Source organism: Quercus suber, unplaced genomic scaffold (genome assembly GCF_002906115.3).
Source record: "Quercus suber isolate HL8 unplaced genomic scaffold, Cork oak 2.0 scaffold_396, whole genome shotgun sequence".
NCBI classification, from domain to species: domain Eukaryota; kingdom Viridiplantae; phylum Streptophyta; class Magnoliopsida; order Fagales; family Fagaceae; genus Quercus; species Quercus suber.
The window spans coordinates 470081-497071 of NW_027069848.1; the positions used below are offsets into that span (position 1 = coordinate 470081).

The following is a 26991-nucleotide window of genomic DNA, read 5'->3' on the forward strand; positions in this document are numbered from 1 at the left end:
CTTCCAATGAACAAGATTAGCAATCAAAAATTTATGAAGTCAGAAATTGAATTCATATTATTACACCCAAAAGTACGACCATTCAAACAAAGTCCCTAGAAGCAGTGTTCAGCTCAAAAACCGAGATCTCCATGCCATTGAATGTGCAATTGTTCCTCTCCCTCCATAATACTTACATTAAACATAAGAGAACCACATTCCCAACAAAGGACCAACCATGCTTGCCAAACCAATTGTCCCAATCAAATAATACCTTGACAACTCCCTTTGGCATCACCCAACACACCAAATAATGAAAATACAAATGAACACTTCTCCCGAGCTAATGTGCACTGCACTAACAAATGATTCAGTCTAGGAACAACTGCCTACCAATAATATGCCTCTCCCAATAAAATTTTCGTGCTCCAAAATTTTCGCAAAAGTTGCTGCCCAAACAAAGAATGTCACCTTTTTTGGGACCCGACTACAACAAATACTCAAGCAAACAGCAGACAACTTGCCCGTTGCAATGCTTCATAATAAGATCAGGCATCAAACTTTCCCTAATTGTTCAGTCTCCACCTTAAAAAGATGTAACCTTCCGCCTTTGGATAATTACAGTTTCTCCAAAAATACAGTTTCTTGCATCCCAAAAGTCTATACTATTTATTAAAAAAAAAAAAATGATTATCTATATAATTCATGAATTCTCCTGAATGATCTCTAGATAGAATCAAGGTGGTCAACAATGTACCATACCAGCTGGTATGGACAGTATTTGTTGTACTGGCTACAAAGCCGGTACAGGTACACCATTGAAACGAACAAGTTCTAATAGCGGTCCATTCCGGTCTGTTCCGGCCATTTTGGCCTTTAACGGCCATTCTGGGCAAAAAAAGCATTCTTGGCCAGTACCAGCTTATCTTTTGCGTCCACAATGGTTTGCCTCAATTCTGTCTCAACTTCTCAAACCTCCCTCTCAAATCTCAATCTCTCTTTCAGCATCATGCCGGCAACTATTGGAGTCATTTTCACATCTCTTTGAGCCCTCATGCCAGCAACTTCACACCGGAAAATATTCAATCTTCTCTGCTAACATCGTTCTTAGCTTTCTCCGCTCACCAAGCAGAGTCTTGTAACTTTGATCTTGCTTTATGTTTTTTCAGTCAAAATGGGTCTTGTAACTTGTAAGTTTAAACTTCTCTTTTGTTTATTTTTGTTAATTCAAAAATGACAAAGGTTCACGTGTGAAGACTGAAGAGTTTTCTTCTTTTCTCTTCTTCCAATGTGTTTTCTTTTAATTTAATTTAATTTAATTTTTTGTTCCCACTTCTTATATGGCTCAAGACAGGGCCATTATATTAGATGTGTTGTGAACTAGCCCAATTGGGCCATTATATTAGGCTAGAAATTATGATGAGTTGGACCATTTGTATTTTATAAATATATATATAGTGGTATATTTATAAAAGATATACCGGTAGTATCCGATTCAAAATATTTCATTCACAATTACTAAACTGAAACGACTTCCGGTACAATATTCACTCCCTTAGATAGAATACCAAAAAAAAATCTAAAATGCATTTGTTATTAGTTGAACACTAATAAGTTTGCTATTAAAATAGATGGATAGAGCATTAATAACATATTCTTCGATGTCCAACATCTAGATACATGCGTGTGTCAATGTGCAAAAGGCATAAATACTATAGCAAATATCCTAAAAAAATTCCAAATCATCTTTTATCAATAGAAGATATCCATTATTTATTTTTTAAAAAGGTCTATCAATTATTTAATGAAAATTGATAATCATTTACAATTTATAAAGAGGGTCAATGAAGAATTTAGATGAAAGCAGTGGTAAAATCAATGACAACTCTTTTTTCTGATTTTTGATTAGTGACAACTCAACTCACCAAGCCTTAATCCTAAATAAATTGGGTTCATGTATGGATCCTCATCGATTAATTTTTTCTGATAGGTAATAAAGATTTATATTCAAGAACACCACCTTATGCAGAAAAACATAAGGTAGAGAGAAAAATACAAAGGGAGAAGAAAGAGTGTAAAAGGGAAAGAAAGGAAAATAAACTAAGTACACAAGAGAGAACTAAGGAACATAGGGAGAGAATCATTAGAGATGATCTCCAAACCCTAGACCAGTCAAACAAAATGCCACTGAAAGAGGCTAAAAACTGGTCATCTGAACTATCCATGTCCTCAAACGTCCTCCAATTTCACTCCCTCCAAAGACACCACATCAAGCATAATGGAGCTAAATTCCAAATACTAGACAAATGCTTTCCAAGCCAATTCCACCAACCGAATATAGTATCCACAACTGATATTGGCAAGACCCAAGAAAACCCAAAAGATCTAAACACCAAACTCCACAACCGATAAGCCTTTCCACAATGTAGTAACAAATGATCCACTGTCTCCCCATTACTGCGGCGCATGATACACCAGTCGACAAAATCCCACCTACCCCTCAAATTATCACCTGTAAGGATCCTATCCCATACGGTAGTCCAGACAAAGAAGGAAACACGCCGAGGATCCTTAACCTTCCAAACACCTTTCCAAGGGAAAATAATGGGCAAGGGGCTTTTTACCTTATTGTAGAACGATCGAATATCAAAGTCCCCATTCCTTGTCAACTTCCATCGTATATGATCTCCGTTTTCAGTGGGAGGTAGATTTGAGCCCAAGGAACGGAGAAAATCATCCACCCCACCCATTTCCCAATCATTTGGTCTTCAAGTAAAATGAACATCCCAGCTTCTCTGCGCCTCAATCCCCAACCGTTCAAGAGAAGAGGCCACCGATGCCCCTTTATTGAAGGCAATCCCATACACACTCGGAAAAGTCAATTGAAGTGCAGAATCCCCACACCATTGATCAGTCCAAAGCTTCACTCTATCCCCCAACCCTACATCAAAGCGAATATTCTTGCTAAAATCCCCCCATCCCATGCGGATACTTCTCCACAAGCCACACTCATGTACCCCTCTACCTAGCTTGGAAGTCCATCCCCCCCGTTCTTCCCCAAACTTGAGAGCTACAACCCTTACTCCTAACCCACCATTTTGCAAAGGTGCACACACCTTGTCCCATCCCACCAAGTGTAACTTGAAGTCCCCCCCACAAGAAATCCCTTTACAACCTCTCAATTTTATTGGCCACATGCGTAGGGATGGTGAAAAGGAACAAATAATAAGTGGGGAAACTAGATAATGTGCTTTTAAGCAACATTAGTCTTCCACCTTTTAACAAATACATCTTCCTCCAACTGGCCAACTTACACTCAATTTTCTCCAAGATAGGATTCCAAACAGTAGGGGACTTGTGGGATGCCCCCAAAGGCATACCAAGATAGGTCATAGGCAAAGACCCAATCCGACATCCCAAAATCTCTACCAGGACATAGACATTAGGAACCTCCCCAATGGGAACCATCTCACTCTTCAGTACATTAACCTTCAAACTTGTCACTGCCTGGAAACAGAGAAGAAGCATTCTAACATGTAGAATCTACTCCTCATCAGCGTCGCAAAACAGAATCGTATCATCCGTGAACAAAAGATGCAAGACACATACCCCTCCACCCCGTCTACCATCAACCCTAAAGCCTCGAAACAAACCCGCCCCTTCAACTCTTTTCATCATCTTACTTAAGACCTCCATCATAACCAGAAAAAACATAGGAGATAGCGGGTCCCCTTGTCTCAATCCCATCGAGCTCCCAAAGAAATCAGCTGGAGACCCATTAAACAAGACAGAGAATTGGGCGGTAGAAAAACGAGTGCGGATCCACCTACATCACCTCACCCCAAAACCCATTCTCTTCAACAAATCAAGAAGAGCCTCCCAGTTCACATAATCATAAGCTATTTCAATATCTAATTTACAAATAACCCCTGAAATCTTACTCTTCACCCTACTATCAACACACTCATTAGCAATGAGAACTGAATCAAGTATCTGTCTACCACCCACAAAATTTTTCTAAGAATCCGATATCAGCTGATCCAATACCTCTTTCAGGCGGTTTGCCAACACCTTAGCCAAAATCTTGTAAGCACTCCCCACCAAACTAATAGGTCTAAAATCTTGAATATTCGAAGCACCATTCTTCTTAAGGATTAAGACTATGAAAGTTGCATTAAGAGATTTTTCAAACTTACTGTGTTGATAAAGCTCTTCAAATACAGCTAAGACATCTCTTTCCACAACTTCCCAACAATGGTGATAAAAAGCCAAAGAGAATCCATTAAGACCTGGTGCTTTATCTCCTTCCATCTCTTTGACAACTCGAAGAACCTCCTCCCGTTCAAACCTCCGTTCAAGCCAGTCCCTCTCCAACCCCTCTATTTGATCAAACTCTAAACCTTCCACACAAGGCCTCCACTCCTCAGTCTCCTTGTACAATTTTTTATAAAACTATACAGCTTGGTCGGCCATCTCGGATTCGTCTTCATAGATAATCCCATCCACCTCCAACATACTAATATGATTATGCCTTCTCTAAGAATTGGTCATCTTGTGGAAAAATTTGGTATTGTTGTCTCCTTCCTTAATGCAAAGCATCCTCGACTTCTGTCTCCACGAGACTTCTTCCAAAGAGAGAAGGTTCTATATTTGAGACCTCAACACAGCCCTCTCACCTAACTCTACTTTAGAAAGGCCGAGCTCCCCTTCCTTAACATCCAATAATTTCAAAGCCTGATAGTTCTTTTTTCTGACGCACGACATTTCCAAACTCATTCCAGTTCCACTGAATAATATCTTCCTTCAATGCCTTCAACTTCTTGGCAAGTACAAAACTTGGGGTACCTAAGAAAGAATATTGATTCCACCAAGAAAGAACCCTATCTTTGAACCCATCCAACTTTAACCACATGTTCTCAAACCTAAAAGGGCTTTTCCCCCTTAATATCCCTCCTACCCCCACTAAAATGGGAAAGTGGTCTGAAATAGGACAAGTTAAAACCCGTTGGGTCACATCCGGATAGTGATCCTCCCAATCATGAGAAACCAAAACCCTATCTATCCTAGACATCGAAGGCTAATCAGAGCCATTCGACCAAGTATAACTCCCTCCTTCCAATGGCAAATCTATCAAGCTAAGAGTCCGTTTGTTTTGGGGGTAAATGATTTCAGGAAATCATATACCACCTGACCTCAGTGTTTGGAAGCCAAAGAAAATTTTAATTTTCGGAAAATATGCTTCAGTTTGACCAAATTTACTCCTTTGACTCGGAAATGGTTTTACGCTCTCATTTTCACTTCAAACCATTTTCGGGTCTCGCACAAAAACGCACAAAAGAGAGAGAGCCAGAGAAACTTCAAAGAAAGAAGACCACGCCGAGACCATCCAAGAAAGAAGAGACCAGAGCTCGCCAAGACCACGTCGAGAGGAAGAACCCAAGAACCCAGCACCGCGCGATCTCGCCACGAACGGCGAACCCCGATCTCTGCCGCGTGATCTCGCCACGAACCCAGAACCTATCGTTGATCGTCGATCTCGCCACGAACCCAAAACCCATCGCCTTCGCACCAACGAACCCAAAACCCAGAACCCATCGAGTCGCACCGTCGATTGTCTTCACACGTCGCACCAGCGATCGTCGTCAATCATCTTCGAGTCGCCCTGGAGTTTGCTGTGATTTTGAAATTTTTTGTAATAAAATTTGTTTAGATGCTGAGAAAATAGCTGAGAAAATGTGAAATTTTTTTTGGAAAATAGCATTTTCAGAATAGAACCAAACACGTGAAAATATTTTTTACAACAATTTTTATAATACAACCAAACACCTAAAAATATTTTCCTTTTCCGAAAATAGCATTTTCGGAAAGTAGGCTATTTTTCGAAAATTATTTTACGCGAACCAAACGGACCCTAAGCTCCTCAATGAACTCAGAAAAATTCTCCATAGCCGAGGTAAGACGAGATCCCCCCAACCATTCACTAGGGAAGCGAACAATGTTGAAATCCCCTATGTAACACCATGGAACTTCCCAAAGTTGCTGAATTCCAATCAGCTCATCCCACAACTACCCCCTCAAGTTATTATCATTCAGGCCATAAACCCCAGAACAAGCCCAAATAAAACCATCCCCCCAACCCTGCCACCGAACTGATACAGAAAAATAAGCCACCATTACTTCCAGTTTTTTTAAAACCCTCCTATCCCACATCATCAAAACCCCACCAGTTGTCTGATCCGCATCCAATGCTACCCAGTCTACATAGGGACAACTCCACAAGCTGCAAATCAACTGTCTATCCATGCCTGCAAGCTTAGTTTCTTGAAGGCAAACTACATAACAATTCCATTCCCGTAGTAAATTTCTAACAACCAAACATTTTCACAAACCTTGAACGTTTCATGACACTATTCTTAACTTCATTGAAACTATAAACTCCCTACTACAACCTCAGTCAAGCAGCCAAAGAAAAGAAAACTATCTCCCATCATAATTAACCGAGGAAATCAAATTCCTCAACTCCCTCTTCCCTTTATCCTTAGAGACAACTTTTTGGTGGGCAACATCTTTCCTATGCGCAAGCCTGACTGCCTCAATCTCTGTCTCAAGTCTTTGTGAAAGCATTATACACCTCTTCTTGGTTGACCCAAAGAAAGCCCCATCATCTTACTCAAACCAGGGAGTCTATATTTCACCCAATTAGACACCTTCAAAGTGTTATCCAACCTGCTCACCTTAGTATTACAATTCAAATCAGCCGTCACAACCACCCCCAGGGGATTAATAGACACCAAGGGGGAAGAACTCTCCACATCACCCAAGGCCTCAACTGCATAAGCTGTTTCGACTCAGTCAATGCCAACACCGACTGGTTAGCCTGAAAAGAGGTGTCTATCCCCTAAAAATCACTTGCACCCTCAACCCAATCGCCTTCATCTCCACCCGGAACACCCCCTTCCTCAATCCTAACTCTCAGTGGACTCAGAATGTAATTTGATAACTCAAGACCTACTAATGCCCTGTCACCCTCTGTTTCTGCCTTACCCAGTGTGGACAAAGGCTCATCGAAGCAAAGCGCACCAAAAAAAAAAGACTCTCAGCCTCTACCGAAGTCTTCGCAAGGCAACCCAGAGGCTCGGTTGGAGATAAAGACACCAAATCAGTCCTCGTGGTGTGGAAAGGAGCTATATCGGCCCTATCCCGTGTCGCCGATGAAGCCCCAGCGTGAAACCCATTGGAAAAAGGACCACCTACCTTCACCGATGCCTTCGTCGGCCCACAACTCATCTCTGTTTGGGTCGCTGAGCTCGCCGCCGTCACGAAGCTTCATGTCGCCCTATGCCGGCCTTCACCAGTGGCGCCGATGGCTCCACGGCAAGATCGACATCATCCCTTGTGATGTCCAAAGCCTCCGACGTAACGTGAGATGCTTTGGACATCACTGGTGCGTGGGCTTCCTGCCTTAAAAGTTTCGAGTCCCCCCCAGTTGGGCTTTCACCCACTTCCAACCTCAGTGGGCCGGTGGGCTCTGGACCAGAGAACACTGGAAGGCTCACTAGAGTACCATCTAGCTTTGAGCCCACCATAGGGAGATTGTGAACCCGTGAACCACTAGGCACGTGCTCCCTCTGATCCCTTATTACCCATAGGTAACTCCTCAGTCCACCTTTATTCCACACCACCCTCCTTTTTCCTTCCCCATTCACTTCTACAGTCAAGCTTTTTCCTTTTTGATAAGTTAAGATTCTATGTAATAAATGTATGAGGTGTTTCCAGGATCATATGGACAGTCAAGCTTTTTCCTGCCCAGTCAAAGTTCCCCAATTCCCGTTTATTTCCATAAACATGTTCAGTCCAATTTGATTTGAAATTCAATGGAGATCTCCTTTTATATCCTACCGGATTTTTCTCTCCAAAGTTAAGCTCCTCTGTTCTGCACTGAGAACCCACAACTCTACCTCCTGGAGTCGCCGGACCTGGTAAGTTCGCTGACTGGCTTCTGCCCCTGACCTGCACCTCATGCCCACGCACCATATCGGCAAAGGATTTAAAAGGTTGAATCCTAGAGTTATCCTTATGAGGCTAAGCCACAAAAATCGACTGCCCATTCCCACCATTCACATAGTTTTCAGGTTTCAGCAACTTCCTTAACTCTAACCCAAAAACCCTCCATCCATTCTTTGCTCTGCCCACTGGAATGATGATGGACCTCCTAGACCCGCCAACTTTAAGTTCAGTCAAGAGTAGGAACAAGCCAAAAGAATTGGAGCTCCGTTGGAGGGTGTAGGCTGAATCACCTTCCCTGAACAAATAAAAGTACTTCGGACTGCTCCCAACGACTAACTGTTCTAAACTCTTCATCAGCCATTGTCCCACTTTCTTACCCATGAAGACCGACTTCATGAAGTACCTATTCTGCTCAAAAATCGTTAAATAGAACCAAATGTATTCTTATCCACTATTCTATCTTATTTTATCTGTTCATAGCTTATGTACATGCCCATGACTTCTTGCTTCTACTCCTAGTTCCAAGCTTTTGTAACATTCTCGTACTTAGTCTTGATAGTGGAAGCCTTAGTGGCATTTCCATAACTACATAGACTAATAGACTCTATGGGCACACTACACAATAGGTCTTAAGCCCACGTTAAGGGGACTCAAGACCACAGATAGAATTTACAGGTAGAACTTTGTAAAGTTCAGTCACTTGAGACAACTATGATTTAAGTCGAAAAGGGTAAATCCGTTTCTATTTTAAAATGATATTTTTATTACCTATCCAAAAAGAAAAAGATTTAAGTCAAAAAGGGCTTTATGTCCCACTCGCACAAACTAATGTTTCCTGTTGCCAAGTGCTTTTGGCCCAAAATTGCTTTCTAGTGGGGAGTGCCTAGACAGCAAAATGTTGGGCTAACATGCAAGTATAGAACAGTCTCTCCGTGAAGCTTTTCCTCCACTCTCACTATTGTAACTCTTATTAATACCAGAAGCAGCCATTTTGCACCTAAATTCTTCAGAATGCTCCTTGAGGGGAGTGTCCCTTGGTAAAGCTTTCCCTCCCAACTCTCACCAACGTAATTCTCTAAATTATATTCATACATTAGTAGCCATTCCCACCTAAATCAGTGTGCTGTGCCAACTAACTATATTATTTTGCTTCTGCATAGTGTTATTCTTCCGTCAATACTTGCATAAACATTATCATTGTCATGTGAGCATGTGTGGCCACAAGATACTCATTAGCTTACTTGGTACTCGTTTGGGCAAAGCAAGGTCACAGGGTCAACTAGCCTCTACCTAGGATCATAGCAATGTGACCATATGCATAAAATGTGTCTTAAGTGTAATACTGCTACTCTCAAATCTTGAAAAGCACGCAAACAAGATACATACCTGAGCCAACGCCTGGTACCCAGCAAAAAAACTTCTCTTTATAATCTTTTCATTGGAAACCTTGTCCTTAGTGAATCCATGCACATCAAGAAATCTCTTGTATAATTTCCTTTGCAAGGGAGAAAGTTTTACAGCAATCACAAAGACAGTTTTGGGCGGCAAGTCATTCTTCACCACATTCATGTCCATCCTCTGGACAAATCCTTTCAACTGTTCATAGAGGATATGAGACCTTTGGTTCATAATTTTCACATCATCAAGAGTTGAATTAGTATGCTGACCATTCTCAATAGGATTTTGGAAGCTGCACATAAGGAAAAGCTTAACTAAGAAACATGGTAATAAGTAAAATAGGACATCAAGCAAAGTAATGGAGGTGAAGAAGTCTTGCCGGTTCCTAAACTCATGGCTGCTTCCAAGAAAACCCTCTCTTACAAAATCAACCATCTGTTACAAATGAAATTCAACAACATTGAAATGGTGAAATATAACATGTTATATAAGGTTGTACCTAGTGCTCAAAGCTCCCACTTTTGAAAGCTCTGAAAGAAGTTAATAGTAGGCAACTTTACCCCCACTTATTTTGGAGAAGCCAACTCTAGGATTCAAACCCACAACATGCCACTTTGAATGGAAGGCACTTGCCATCCCACTAGGCCCAACCTCTAAATACAAATATTATATAAATATTAATTTTTTTTTTTTTTTTTAAAAGCTTTTGTGTAAGCTTACACAATAATATTCCATGAGATTGTTCTGAAGAGGTGATCCAGTTAATGCAATTCTTCGCTGGCATTTCACTTGTTTCAAGGCTTGGGTTGTGTCAGCCCTTGTATTCTTAATCATATGGCCTCATCACAAACAAGTATATCAGGTCCATCCTATTGAGTGAAAAGTAAATTTTGTCACATGAATGCAATGAATAAAGGAAGCTGTGGGAACAAGATTTGACAGGATCATAAGCAGCAGCTGTACTGAATTGCTAAAGAAAGAATGGAAATAGAGATAAAGTTCTTTATTGTAAATCTAGGCAAACACTTTTGATAAGTAACGAAAATTTTATTGATAAAAAAGGAAACACCTGTGTGTACTTGAGGAGCAGTACAATCAATCTTTCAAATTACAGTGCTCAAGCAAACATGCAATGTTTTATAAGACATTTGGAGATTGTTTATAGACTAGATCAATTTACAGATGCAATAGAGATGAAATATAATTTGTTTCTAAAATTATCAAAGTGACTAAACTAAAATAAACAAGACATGCAAATATGATTAATCTTTGTTGTCAAACATACAAGGAATACCACAGATCAGATTTCAGATAACATGCAGGTTTCTATTAATAGAGATGCATTAAGAAAGTAGATCAAGAAACATAGAACCTGTATGTAATTGGCCAAGCACTAAAAAAATGCAGTAATACTGTTGTCTCTCAACAGAAAAAGTACAAAATAACTAAAAACCACATGCAAAATGATGGCCACAGATATTAATGCAAAGTATCATGAATTGAACCACGTCTCATGCTATTAAGCTTAAATGTCATACAACATTAATTTAGCACTTAGGATAGAGTGATTGAACAAGCCAAAGGCACAATGTCGATCATTTAAAAAAGGGACTTTTTGGTAATAATGGTCACCTGCAATGCATAACAAATTTCTCTAGCCATGTGCCGATCCTTTACATTCTTTCCAAGGGATAAGTTCCGAAAAGCTGTATACCCAATCAAGAAGACACCACCCTTAGCCCTCCACTTGGCAAACAATTCAGCTCTTCTTTCCCTGTCAAAACACATTATGAAGTCACTAAGTTGCAAAGATGACCAAAGGAGTACACAATAACTTCATAAAATGAAAAAAGTTTATATCTTCTATTTTAATATTTTACTATAAAATATCATAGTGATTCTATTAAACCCATACAAGGACACAAAAAGATAAAGGGGGAAAAGCTATTCATCTTTCCCATGCTTTTGAAAGAAACAACCAAATCATTATTAGTTAAAGGGTCAGAGGAAACTTAATTCTCCTATTAGTTTACAACAGTCCAATTGCTACAAAAAGCAAAATAATCAGTTTTCACAAATCTGTATTATCCCAATCCAAATGCACAGTTTATGCTTCCATTAAATTACAGGTACCATTCAATGGCACTATCTAAAAGCATTTGAGCATGTCACGGTCACTTCTCAGTTCTCCAATTTTAAAGCTGTCTTGATTCTTTTTTTCCTTTTTCTTTTAATAATGTAAACTCTATTATGCCAACTGCAAGTAGTATAGACGCAGATTGTTTGCGGCAGAGGCCTAAAAGCAGGAAATTTTGGAGTTAGTTCTTTGATCAAATTCTACTAGGTCCAAGTGATAGGCAATTTCCTTGGAAGAGCATTTGGTGCACTAAAGTTTCAAGGAAAGTCCCTTGCTCAGCATGGACAAAAGCTATGGGGAAAATTTTGACAAGGTACAATCTAATTAAAAGATGTTTCATTTTAGTTAATTCCTTAGAGGGCGATCAATCTACTCGTCAATTGAAGTGTTGTTTTGACAAATATAGTTCTCTCGTTTGGAACTAGGCCCCTCTCTGACTGGTGTGGACCATATGGAGCGAGATGAATAGTTGCAATTTAAATTGAGTGGAGGGCTCTGTAATTGAGCTGATATCAGCATATTTAAGACCATTGTTTGAGTGAACCCACACCTTTGGCATAACTGAAGTTTCTGTTGTAGATTTTGTTGATTTCTTCTCCTTCCATTTGTGCTTCTTTTATACAATATTCTTTAGTAGCTTCTTGTGTACATGAGATATCTATTCCATTATATCAAAACATTCCGCTAAAATATATCTGAGCCCCTCTTAACTTTAGTTTTGCTGTCATTTTTGTCCCTCTAGTTTCAAAACTTCAAAATTAACCCTCTGAACTTTTGAATTGCTACTGTTTTGAACCCTCAAATTTCAAAACAATCCCTTGAACTTTCAGATTGCTGTCATCATGGTCTGTCAACTTTATTTTTTATTTTTACCAAGTTTTAAAATATAACATTGTTTAGGGATAGTTAACAGTCAATAGTTAACCGAACCTGATGGGAATGGTCTATGTCTAAGATTCGAGATATGCATCCATGAATATGTGTATATGCATGCACGTATATGTATACTAAGTAAGAATTTTAGACCTTGATACATCTTCCAGCATGAAGACACGAAGTGGCTTTAACTCTGAAGGCCTCCACTTCATAAACTCCTGCCGCCAATTATGTAGCACATTCACCGGAAGAACAATGAGTGCAGTTTTTAATCCCAAGTCGATACTTCTCATAGCAGTATACAAGAAAGTTATCACCTGAATATAAAATAAGGCAAACAGAAACTATTTCCATTAGAACACAATCAAGGAAAACTAGCAAGAGTAAATACATATAGCACTAGAGCAAGTAGTTAAACAAGACAGAGTTTGATATGTTCAAAACAAACTAATCAAAAAACATATATGTTCAAAAAAATGCAAATTACTAAGTCGCTAATGGTCTCTTGGCCAAATGGCATCTCATCCCTCATACACAGAGGGTGGAAGGTGAGGCTATGATTTGCATTTAATTTACCCATTTAAAAATATAACATTTCTGAGATTTACAGAAGAATAAGCCACTAAACCAGAATCAAACAGATCATGCAATTTAACAGCAGACCTCAGCAAGGACATGTGAGCTAATCCCAAGAATTTATTCCAAGTAATTGACTAAATGTCCTCGTCAACATGAGTGCATCACTTCTATCATTTTTATATATATATAAGTAACGAGTGTATCACTTCTATATATATCATAGACACTCCCTCCTAAGCTCTTTTTTACTCCAATGGAATCAAATCACACTTTCACTATGCACTCAAAGGTCTTCATCCCAAGCGAACACTCATACATTCTTCCAATAGGTACAATTATATCTCAAAACACATGTATGCATGAGCAAAACAGACACACCATGTATACCTGAAAAGTTTTACCAAGGCCCATGGTATGAGCTAAAATGCAACCAAGACCTTTATCCCCAGACTTCACTTTTCTGATAGACTGTATGATATTTTCCCACATAAATCTTATCCCCGTAACCTGCAATAACAGATAATGTAACAAGATTTTAGCAAATTGTGTCAAACATAACTCCAAAAATATCAGCATATAATCATCAAAGACAGTTGTAGAGCAGTAATCAATATGTTTAACCCAAAAAATAAAAAAGACAATATTCAAGAATTTTCCACACATGAAATCCCATGCCCTTCAGTGGGGCTTGTACCCCGGGGGGGGGGGGGGGGGGTTCATCCCTGACTAGAACTCATGCAAGCCAATTCAAAAACTCAAACCAGCAAAAATAATGCCAAAAGTCCAGTTGGTGTGCGAAAACATAGAATCAGCAGTCAGACAGATAGCATGCAATATAGGCCAAAAGAACAGTTCCAGCACACCTAGGCCATTATAAAACGTTTTAAACAGGACTTTCCCCAGAATTCACTTTCCTTAAATTTGTTCAGACAAAAAAAATGCCAACCTCATTTATGTTACATTGTATAATCACCGGAATATATAAAATCTAGTAGTGAACCACATTATACTTTTAGGCAGGATCAGGTATACAAAAATCATGCAATGCAAACATAAGTCAGATATTAGACATGGAAGGTTGATAGAAATTCAAGCCAAAGAATGAAAGATTCAGCCAAGATGAAATAACTCCAAAACCAATCCATGTGGAAAACAAAAATGTGAAAGAAAAAGGGAGGAAACCTGATGGGCCTTCAATTTAGCCGAGATGCTTGGAGGAATCCTGACAGCTTCTTCCCCTTTCTCCCTTACAACATTCACTACATAACCAGTTGAAGCATCACCAAGCACTTCAACACTAGCACCTTCAGATAAATTCCCATTAGAGCCCGCAGAGCTCATTACCTTAGACTTGGCCGAAAACTGTACTTGCCAAGACTTCAGACGTTCTTGGCGTTCCTACAAGAATTCAAAAAACAATATATAATTTGGTACCCAGAAAAAGATACGACTGCACGTATAAACCAAAAAATGGGTACCTTTTCGATTGCAATTTTTCTTCTAGTCTCTTCTCCTAATTCAGCATCATCAAGGATCCTTCGAATTTTCTTTTTGTTCCTTCTCTTAGAGCTGATACAAAAGCAGAGAAAATTGATAACAAGCACAAGAAACAAACCTCCTAACATGTTTAGGAGAGGACAAAAAGTTCATAGATCAAAATTGAAATATATCTTCCAAGTCACAATGGCTGAACTGCATAGCTCACAAGAAATATGATGCAGGGCCTTTCAAGTATACTTGTCAAGCATCAAGAAGGCTGCCAATGCCAAACATCTAGTCTAAGTACCAGATTGTAGTCACTTTGTGATCAGTTTTGAATGCAATTACATAGATTAGCATGGTGCTATTTCAAGAGATGGATTTCTCTTAAGAAGGTTTTGTCACAACTTGTTCCTTGTTCTAAGCAACACTCATTTCCCTTAATCAATTCTAAGCCTAAACAGCAGCCTCCTTAGAATCCCTGCATCACAACAATCCAAAAAAAAAAAAAAAAAAAAAAAAAAAAAACTAAACTCAACTTGACATGCAAAATAGGTTTAATCCTTTGGAATTTGGTTTAACCGCATGCTTTTATATGTTGAATCTAAATTCAAATCATATAAAATTGTAAGGAAAATAATTCACAGAAATTAACAGACGAACTTTAAATCGAATATCACCTCTTCCATGGAATAAAAAGTGATTAGTGAGGTCACAGGTTCAAAACCTACTATGTGTGTGATTCAATTTCTAATAAAAAAAACTCATATGATGTAAGTGAATAAAAAATCCATTTTGTTAAACAAAAAATTCACAACATTCATTACAACAAACTCTGCTAACATTGCACACAAAGCTTAAGTCATTAAATGAATAAGAAAACAATATTCATGTCTCCAAGTCTTTGCAAAAATATACTTCAATGAGGTCCACTTCTTGGCTTATATAACATAAAGGATAGATTATTTTTTTGGCTCTTCAGATTCCTTGTTAGATTATGCTCTTAATATTAGGATTTGGCCTGTATCTTGTCTTTTTCTTTCATTTTTACTGGGGTGTCCTTTAAAATAATCCTAGTGTGCAAGGGTTGTGTCCCTTGGGTGCTTCTTCATAAATCTAATACACATAAATAAATAAACAAATCTCTGCAGAAAAGAATAATAATAATAAATTATCCGTTTTGGAAATTAATTTACCTGTATGCAACATTCACATCTGAATCTGAATCTGAGTCTGAATCAGAATTATCAGAATCACTATCAGAGCTAGAAACTATCAAAATTCCAGATCCCATGGCTTTCTCTAACTGTAATGATAATCTCTGCAGTAGACTTGGACGGCAGCAACAACACTTCCAGCCCAATGTCTGTATCTCAGACAAGCATTCCGCACCAATGTTCCTCTTTATACAAGTGGTGCAGAACAATGTCCTGCATTTTTTGCAACTTACTAAATCACTGCCTCCTCCGCACCATCCACAGTAACACTCAGCACAATCAGAATCCTGCCACAAATAATTAATTCAGTACAAAATCCAACATAAAACACTAAAGAACACCTATCGATTGCATTGTGACATTCAAAACTCATTAAATCAATTTAAAATTATATCAAGCCATCTCTTCCACCTGACTAAACAATGACACCACTAGATCCAATGAAGCTATGTGGCTGGCCATTGTGTAGTCTTGGAAGCTGGTGGCAACAATCTCACCTCAACTCACAATTATCTCCACTATACCAACTTGCAACCATTCTCCCAAATAGATAAGCTCCAGCATCATGACCAACAACATTTACCACAAACTCAGAACACCATTTACCACATTTAACAGCATCATGACTAACAACATTTACTAATAGCCATACCCTCATTCTTGCTGGGTGAGAATGATGCCCCACAACCTCTGGCCAATATTTGGTATTTCCCACAACATGTTGGACCAGGCCAGCAACAACACCATGATTTTGGATTTTATAAGTACGAATTATTTAAAGAGAAGGGGCTCTCTGAATTTCACATCTAAGTGATTTATGGGAATACAGTTATCTCCTTCATGAATTTTTTGAACCCAAGTAATTAGATTCACACTTTACTGATCTTCAGTTTCTAATTCAGCCAAAGATCAGAATATATGTATCCTTTTTGGCCAGATGAAAGAAAAGTCCTGAATAGGTTTGCAAAGCCATGTGTTGTCCAACAAGTCCGACCCCAGCCAACAAAAACACCATTGATTAGTAATGGTCAGAAAACATGGGAATGAGACTAGCAGAGTGCGGGAAAGCTTTAACCAAGTGTTATCTAGTTGAAATCCCGTTTTGACATCCTAATTTGACAAGAGAGTGAGGCAATTTCAAAGGAGATTTGTGGAAAAAGTAAAGGAATAAAGTTACTAAGATACCTTTCAGACAAATGTTACCTTAGTTGCACGCATATATATATATACATATATATGTACACACAAACATCTAAGTCTACTATGAGGCCTTGAAAAAACACTTATTTACTCAAATTAAGCCTACTACAGTTCTCTCCCAACCCCCAAGTTCAAATGATCTCTCTAACGATTAGTATAAAATGTTTAAACAATACTACTCTATTTCTCCTAATTTTTGGGGATTTTTCATAAGTTGTGACAAATTTATCTTTTCAAATTTCAACAAGACTTTTGAGAAATTTGATGTCTACTTATAAGGTCCATCTCGCATGATCACAGCATGGAAATCTCAAGTCATCTAGTCTTTAGTGTATCACACCAATCTTTAGAACCTTAATCTTGCTTGCCATCAGCACAAGAAAAGAAGCAGTAACAAAAACTATAATAATTCTGTGAATTTCTCCTACATCATCAAAATAAATAAATAATAATAATAATTCTGTGAAGGCTTCGGTATCTAGCAAGTTTCAACACTTTCTGGATGACACTTTTTTTAACTGGTGAGTTACGCACGCAAACAGTGAGTATTGAATCCAAAACTTCATCTGCTACCCATTCTTATGGAAGTACCATTCAGCTAAAGCTAATTGGCACTTCCCGAATATTGAGCTTTTTATTTTATGCAAAGTACACAGTAAGACAGAAACTCTAAACATCATTCCTACCAAAATTAAAATTCAATAATAGAGAGAGAGAGAGAGAGAGAGAGAATCACTAGACAAGGTCAGAGAGTAATGTTTTTACAACAAAAATCACTGGATCAAAAATAATAACATTTTTTTACCAAAATCTATATATGTGTATATATATATTTTTTTTTTTTTTTTTCTGGAAACGTATATCTAATGTTCCCAACAACAGTTACTTAAGCCCATACCTTCATCTGCATCTTATATTCCATTAAGCTTTTGCAATCCCGGCAAATAATTACTTTCAGAAGTGGATGTTGGTGCACTTCAACAGCAAGCTTACTACAAGCAGTACAGTCAAACTTCTCATTCTGACTCTGCAATGGAATAGAATCAGCACCAGGCTCGCCAATATTTTCTTTGGAATTAGAATCAGGGTCCAAGTTAGTGGCATTAGGATGTGAATTTTCCTTCACAGAATGAGTTTCATCATCACTATCAATGATAACAGTCCGACTCTTCTTGTTATCAACTTTTAGCTCCTCAATCTCATTTGGACGCTTGGAGCCTCTAGGTCCAGTATGATCAGGCAAAGCAGGCTCAGACAATGAAGGAGCATTATTCATCAGCCCTTTATTGTCAAGATCATTACAAGTTTCAGAAGCATCAAGCATGTCCGTCTGGACATTCTGGCATGCAACCTCATTGTGATTATTAGGAAGACCATTCCCATCTTCACAATTTTTCTCATTTGAAACAGGATTAGAATTGTCAACCCACGACGAGGACTTATCTAAATTGCTTTCTATGACCTGATCAACTGCGGAAACAAATTTCTGACTGACCTCCTGAATCAAAAACAAAAGATAAGGATTTCAAACTTGTGGAACAAGATTAGATCAATTCAAGCATCAACAATAAGTGAAGAAAAGCCTGCTAAAGATTCTAGACCAACACAAGAAAATAGCACAAAAACCAAAAGGAAAAAAAACACACACACACACAAAAAAATAAGGAAACCTGTTTACGTCTCTGCCTATGTCTCCTCCGTTTGAGATGAATTTGCAGTTTCAGATCTACATTTGCATCATCTTCTTCTTTAACCTGTCAATTTACACAGATATAGACCTTTACTTAAACTTAGTCTAAACAGATATCAATACAGAAGTTAAAAACACCAATAGGTTCATTCTATTTTGCACCAAGGACTTTTTATGAATCTTTGCTATTTGTACAAGTGAACATGCAAAACTGAAAACATATTCAAGTGCAAAACACCCAAGATAATTCACAGAGATACTAAAATAAAAAAGCATCCACCTAGAGGAATAGCCCCAAAAATTTATCTCATCCCAGTAATAATATTTGAGTCCAATCAAAAAACATGAAAGAAAACTCAAATGATAAAATGCTGCCTTAAAACAAGAGTGAGGACAAAAATATTAGGATAGAACTTAAATACAGAGCCTTAGGTGCTGTATACTAGGTTCCCCAATTAAATTCAAACACATAGTTGCATTGAATTTAATTGTCCTTGGAAATGATAACACAGTTTTTGCTTCATTGGTCAATCCAACCAGGTGTTTGTATTAATTGGAAAACCTAATGTACAGCACCTAAGATACTATACCTAAGTCTTGCACAAAATAATATCCCAAAAACAAAAGGTAAAACTAAAGATAGGCATCTGCAAAGCATGTGCGCATAAAACTCAATAGATGTAAAGTAATGAGATTGTCGTCATACATGTCATAGGCCAAAGCTAGTCTACATTAAAGTTTGGATTTGTCCCTTCACTGTATAAGGTACTTTGATAAATCACTAGTGCACAACCAGGTATTCTTCAACAAATCCAGAATGATATTTGTGATTAGAAAAAAGTAAATATATCAAACTGTCTGAAAACGTTGATAAAGCTTCACAATATAGGTATAATTTCTTTTTCTTTTTTTAAATTCAAGAACTTGTTTAAGTAAGGCAAAAGCATTCAAAATCTACCAAATGGTTGTGGCCTCCAACACAACTCATAGAATAATTTAACAATGAACACCAATTGCATGATAAGCTGTTTTAAATTGACTACAATAAGAAAGTTATTGCCTATCTTTCCCTTTTGTTCTAGATCTTTGGTTTAAAAATGAAATCTGAATGAGAAGACATATCAATCACAAAATAATTTATTTGTGCAGCCATAAAAGGCTCCTAGAGAAGGTGAAACAGGGCTTCTCCCTTTTTTGTTCATCATTCCCTTAAAATCCCTTTTTTCATTAAACAGACAAATCTTGTACAAATTTGGTGATTTATAAATCATACAAAGAAGGCTGGTAGGGAAGGAAAAGAGACAACACTATACTAAAGAGCAGAACTGTGCTGACAGACCTTTCTAAAATTTTTCTTTTGTTCTTCAGAAAGATCTAGTTCCTTTTCATTTGCAATAGCAGCTGCAACAAATGGGTCATTAAAACTTCCATCAATGTCATCAATCTCCTCCACCTGACAAAAGATTTTATAAACTCATTAAAAGGGCAACTGAGTTAAAATACAAGACAAGCTTAGATCACATCTACTTTTAGAAACAAGTGAATGCTATAAATTAAACTGATATATCATGCCAATAAAGATAACGCAAATGAAACACAATTATAAGGTCACACAAAATCATCCATCCTAATCATCAACAAAAACATCATAAGTTTAAGACAGTCATAAGAAAATGCACGCGCACGCGCACACACACACACACACACAGAGGAAAAAGAAAAAAAAAAAAAAAAAAAGGCGAACGCTATAAATGTGACCGCAACAAAACATCTTCTTTAGTTAAAACAAAAAACAATGCTAAACTAATTCTTTGAAAAGGGAGAAAATATCAAACCCTTAGACTTGAAGTAGGCTTCCTTGACCAACATTGAAGCAAAACAATCACTAACTTTGGCATAACCCATCTAAGACCACAAACCACAAAAACTATATCAGCGATGATAATAACAATTTATAATCATCACCCTTCAAATAAAATTTTTTTTTTTTTTTTAATTGAGAATCACAAAAACTGTTGTTCAGGACATTATCATAGCAAGAAAAGACCTTAGCAACCCTTGTAAACCCATATTCTTGCTATTATGCTGTGTGCACATAATAACAAACAAAAGTCTCAAGTAAATCGTCCCAGTATTGAGTAAAGGGGAGGATGGATTACATCAGCAGACATCATTGCAATTCTTTTATAACTCTATAATTTTTTATGCTTTTTTGGTTCTTTTAATAGGCTTTAATTTTCATTCATCACAGTTCTTTTATAACTCAAAAAAATTTTATGCTTTTTTAGTTTTTTGATAGGCTTTAATTTTCATTACCTTTAAGTGGAATAATTTGTTTTCAACAAGCAAACAAACAAAATGGATATCACATTTTAACATGCACATGTGCACTCACACAGATTATAAGATATCAATTTTGAACATGCACACATGCACTCACACAGATTATAACCTGAAAGGTAATATATCTTGAAGCCAAGATAAATTTAAAATAATTCAGAAATATAAATCCAAGATGGAAAACTAAGAAAGATTTTGAACATATATCAGACAACTACTTGAATATTCCATTGATATTTGCAAGTTTCCATTTTTATAAATTGATAAGTTGGAAACTCACCCAATGGGTTTTGAACCCACAACCACCATCCACCCACTCTTATGTAAAAAGGAAGTGATGAGCTAAGGCTCATTAACTTCATGAATTATAAAGAATAAAAGTTCAAATACTCACTTCAAAAAATAAAAATTACCATATACATTTAGAAAAGAGGAATACAAAACCTAGAGGACAACTTTATGCACAACTACCAAAAAAAAGCTACTGCTATGTACCTCAGCAAATCTCCAAGAAGGAAGAAAAAAATTCCCACAAAAATTAAATTCAAGATATTTTATTTAAAAAAGACATTCTTGAACTGTGACAGTGAAATACATATAACAGGTCATCAGAAATCAACCTCTTGGAGATAGTCAAGTGAAACACCAAATGTAGACCTAGATCAAAACAATTGCTCAATTGCTCTCTCCACATGCTATAGTTTATAACCATATGTGATAAAGAAAATTAAAGATTAATTGATTTTGGCATTTAGAGAATCAGTTTTGATCAATTTGCAAAATAGAATGTAGCTTATTATATAAATTGAAATAATTTACTAAAAAGGTGTTTAAATAATTGATGAAAGCTCAATTTTTTACAAGATAAAAACATTATGCACAACCCATGTAGGTTGGGTTATGTTGGTTTCTACACAAGTGATGAGTTGGGCTGGAAATTTCTCAACCCAACGTTGTTGGATTCAGTTGAAAAATCCTTCAACATGACTCAACCCAACCCATGCACTCTCCTATTCACAATACAGCGAATTAAAAAGAGAAACTCAATTTGTCACCTCATTGACTCCAGGAAATTTAAGTCCCATCACTGCTGCTTGCTGTGGAGTGCTGGCTAAGTATACAGAGGCCCAATTCTTGCTGCCAAATGCAGTGTCATCAACTGATACATCATCAGAAAATATTTTGTTGAGAGAGGACCAATCAACCTCTGGATTTTCTGTTACAGCCTCCTTGCTTCCATCAACAGCAAGTTTTTTCTGCAGAAATCCGCTTGCACCCTCTTCCAATAGTTTACCATGTCGTCTGAACCCACAAAGACCCATATAAATTGAACTTTAAGCCTTTTGCAGAATTTATGATGCTTAAAGGGAAGAATGATACCTTCTCACAGGCCTGTGGATTTGAAGAAAGTTCTCAGCATCAACTACAGACTCAGTAACTTCACTGGTTGTCTGAGACCCAACCCAGTGCACCCTCTTTTTCCAAGCTTCAGTGCTGCAACCATTAGGAGCCTGACTTTCAATCAACTTATAAAGGCTTGGTAGCTCAATACCAGCACCATCAAGTTGTTCCTGCTCAGAGTAGTCAGAAAAAGAATGATATAATTTTACTTAAAATATTACCATTGAACAAGATTAAAGTGCCTTTGCAAACAAGTGAGCACATAGCAAACAACTATATTTGCAACAGTATTAAACTGCCTTTGCCAACAATAAACTAGGATCTGCAATCGTATGGTCATAAATTATAACTCTATAAAACATAACTGAAGTATGGTCATAACTATATATAACATAATTACATAATTGATAAGCTTACATTTGCCCCAAAAGCTTAAGTTGATTGAAAATAGTGAATTTAATTACTTAACCATAATTCTAACAGTCTCCCTTGTGTGGGCCCAACGCGTGGAAACAAAACAACTTTTTTAATGCGAAATAGAGTGAAGAAAGGATTCAAACTCAATACCATCTATTATGATACCATGATAAATTATCACTAATTCCAAAAGTTTCAACTAATAGAAAAATAATAAATTTAATCATTTAACAATTATTCTATACAGCTAAATGCCATAAGCATTATTTCACATTTACAACTATTGTACGATATGGAGGTTGATAAGCAATATATCTCAAAAACAGAATTCAAACCAAAATTGTGCCAGACTAATCCCCTTGATTATTTCAGTAAATAAAATATGTTCCAAATTAAAGTGGAGAGACTGATTTGGGGCTTAAATGAAACCCAAAAATAAAAATCAAAAGAAAGGAGTATATAATAGGTCCATGAGTGAATCCACCCACTCCAATTCCCAATCATTAGAGCTGCAAGTAAATCTTAGATTCCAATGACAGGGTTCAACCACACTTGTTAAGCAAAAGGACTGCACTGTTGCATCCTTATTCATAGCAACCAAGAAAAATCCAGATACACCTTAAGGGCCCAATCTTAGATTCCAAAGACATTATGAAAAAGAATATAACATCAAATCAACATAATTGAAAAGAATCACAAAGAGAGTAATAAAGGACAGATCCCATGTGATCATAGAATAACGACCTCCTACCAACATCATTGTTCCTATAGTGACAATCACATCAACACTTTCTGGTACAACAACATCATCATTGAAATGTCGTCATTTCGGACAGAAAAAAGACAACATAGGTATGCATAAGTAACCCGCAAGGTGAAGTCTTTGGCATAGTACCAGAGACCTAGAATTGAGTTCCACCCATCATTAGGGATAGTAGAGGGAAGTACATATTAGCCTCAAATGGACTAACCAATTTTTTGCCACAAAAAAGGTAATAGATATGCATCACATTAAGATCTACATCAGAAATATAAAGAATATATTCCATAAAGTTGGGAATTCTGCACGTTTCACATCCAGGCCAATAAGGTAAATATAGCAGGTTCGGACCGCAGTCTTATGCTGCTACCATCCACTTGGATAGTCTATCAAGATATGAATTCCAAAAGAATGCATAAAAATAAACAACAAATTTATTAAAATAAGAAGAAAAATAATCCTCAACATACATGCAAACATTAAAATATATATCAACAAGTAAAGATTATTTTAAAGGTTGAAGAAAGAAGCAAACCAACAAATGAGCACTCTCGGTCTCAAGCTCATCAAGCACAGTTTCCCACTCTTCTATAAGCGTACTCATTTCATCTGCAACAGCTGTTTCCAACTATTGACAAGTAGACATGGATAAGTGACAAGCAAAGATTAGAAAAAAAAAAAAAAAAGCCAAAAAGAGGGGGAGAATCACATAAACTAACATCATCCCCTTGAAGAGTCTGTGCCAACTCCTCTCTAACTTCACTCTCTACATTGGAAAGGGAATCCTTTTCAAGTGCTTCTTGAGCCTCTGCAGCCTATATTAGCATTAGAGAACCTTCCTAAAACAAATAGATATGCATTCATAGATACATACACATATAATAACATAGATGCACATGTATATATGTGCACAAATGCACACACATACACACAACTAAAAATCAAACTCAACAATGGAAATACAATACCTTACTCTCAACTTCCAAGAACTCAGCAATCAGCTCTTCTATTTCTTCGTCAGTCAAAGGATCCTGCACAATAAAGATAATACCAAATCAAATTACAATGAAATGTAAAATGAAAATAAATATGTATAACAAAAGCTTTAAGCTTGAAAATAAAAACTTGGACAAACTAAACTTTTAGTATAAATTTTATTAATGTTTCCATTAAGACCTCAATACTCTAATTGCAACGATGTTATCACCCAATTTTTCAATTTTTTCAATTTAATCCTTCTATCAACATCCATATAGATTAATATTAGGGTTAGGATTTTTTTTATTTAAATAGGACATAAATTCTTAACTAACAAGAAAGAAACAAGTCTACCAGTAATAAGAAAAAATCTTAAATAATCAAATTCTTATTTTGGCATAGAACCAGAGACCTAGAATGGAAAGTGATCCTAGGTCAATAGAGATGAGGAAGGATAGCATACAATGAAGAAGGGAGCATTTTAGCTGCAGGCCTAAGATGTCGGGTATATACCAGTAACGGAGAAGGAGCCTTGGAAGGTAATGACTCAGCGAAATAGACAGGAATTGGTTAGAGAAGAAAGGGAACCCAGGGCTGGAAAAGGAATAGAAGACTCAAACCGATAGTCCTCAAAGGAGCTAGTCCACAGAAATATGACTGAGACTCAACAAAGGTAACATCAGCACATGTAAAGTAGCACTACAAGACTAAGGAGTAGCATCAATAGCCCTTCGAGTCCGGGAATAACCAATAAATGCACACTTTGTGGAGCGGGGATCAAGTTTAACAAAGCCCAACCCAAGGTTATGGACATAACAAACACACCCAAAGATCCTACGGGGCAGATGAAAGCCTGAGAAGCCAAAAATAAGGTGGAGTGAGAAGATGCAGAGCTCAAGCAGCATCAAAGTGTCTATTCTTGCATTTTGATAACACAAAAAATTTAGTTGCAGCATGTGAGGGTAACTGATCTGATGTATAATGCCTTTGTCAAATAAGGAAGCAAAGGATCTTTTGGAGACATTCTTTGGCATTTTTGAGAACCCTTTACAGAGAAGCTGAAATATAGACATCAACTCAAGACAATTTTTCATGAAAAATGGCCAATTCATTCGGTGGCAGTCTTCAACAAAGTACTAGAACTTATTTGATGCAACATGAAAAGGAACCCATTATCAAAATGTACTAACTCAAATGGGTCTAAAACCGAACAAATAGAACTTGACAAAAAAGACACGACAATGTTTAGTAAAATGACAAGCGTCACAAGGCAAAGATGATAAAGTATTAAGACTCCTAACTTGATGCTTCAAGCTAGTTAGAGAAGGGTGGCCACGGTGACAATGCCATTACAAAGGGTATAAGGAATGCTGAAGGCCTCGTGGAGGAGAGATGGGAGCAATCCAAACAATATAAACTTCCAACTTCATGCCCAATACCAATCATCTAGATCCTAAAATTGACACAGAAGGGTAAAAAAAAACACAACACTAAAGGTATGTGGTAAGTCTAATAATTGACAGCAAATTGAAGGGAAAACCAAGATTATGTAGGACATAAAACAACTCTAGATCAAAGCTAAAATGAGTGCTTCCAGAACCCAAACCTTGGCTAGGGAACCACTGGTTAAAGTAACGATATGAGGTGAGGTAGTAATGTGTTAGTCAAATAGATGAACGTAAGCACTAATCATTTTCTCAATAGCAACAAAATCAATGACCCATGTATTCAAAGTGGAAGATAAACGACAATGGGATGCACTGCCTAATTGGGCTAGAGTCACAATAGAGAAAGAAGTATCCTGCCTCTAATGAGTTTGAAACTGAGCATACTTGTCCTTCAGTATTAAGATCAATTCTGTCATCAAGGACAGTAATGGACAATCTTGATGCTGGAGTGGAGTCATTGCAGGAAGATGCCTGACTGAAGACCTAGAGGGCTTGCAACTAGCCATGGAGACCTAACACTAGTCTGTGGTATGATTGTTGCACCCACAGTTTGTGCACTTCCCGGGCTCTCAATTGCCAAAGCATCCACATCCCCTTGAGTCGAGTGACTCGCATCCACCATGCACACTGCAACCACCCCGACTAATACAACCTCCTCATGATCCACCAAAACTACCACAAGGCGAGAAGTGTAGAGCACTCACCAAAAATAGTGTCAGAATCAGAAATAGTAAGAGAGGGGACATCAAAGCTTCAAAAATTCTACACAAGTACTGCCTCATATTCATATTTCATACCACTGAGAAAACAAACTACATCCAAATCCTGACATAGCTTCTCCATACACAATAGATCAGCAGTGAGTAGTTAATAAATCCATTTCCTGATGCTACAATTAATTTAAATGAATTTTGGATGGGTGGATGAAATTAAATCAGTTCCAAAAATTGGAGGACAACATGATATAATTAGAAGAGTAGGGACCAAAAGAGAGTGAGAAACATTACTAAAAGTTGGAAGATCAAAAGTATACATTACACTAAAAAATTATAATACATAAACAACTAACAGAAACAACAAAATTT

The 26991-nt window shown here is 37.2% G+C and overlaps 1 protein-coding gene across 1 annotated transcript in view; it reads right to left on the minus strand.

Moving 5' to 3' along the window:
- The window catches only part of LOC112032466 (protein CHROMATIN REMODELING 20), a 59008-nt gene that overhangs the window by 25407 nt on the left and 6610 nt on the right, over positions 1–26991 (minus strand). Inside the window, 18 exon segments of the mRNA XM_065761120.1 lie at positions 9373–9676; positions 9764–9819; positions 10105–10223; positions 10226–10253; positions 11017–11158; positions 12548–12714; positions 13364–13483; positions 14159–14374; positions 14455–14545; positions 15652–15959; positions 17771–18370; positions 18543–18626; positions 19902–20015; positions 21958–22204; positions 22283–22473; positions 24016–24108; positions 24200–24295; positions 24449–24511. Coding sequence (XP_065617192.1) covers positions 9373–9676; positions 9764–9819; positions 10105–10223; positions 10226–10253; positions 11017–11158; positions 12548–12714; positions 13364–13483; positions 14159–14374; positions 14455–14545; positions 15652–15959; positions 17771–18370; positions 18543–18626; positions 19902–20015; positions 21958–22204; positions 22283–22473; positions 24016–24108; positions 24200–24295; positions 24449–24511 — 3039 coding nt within the window.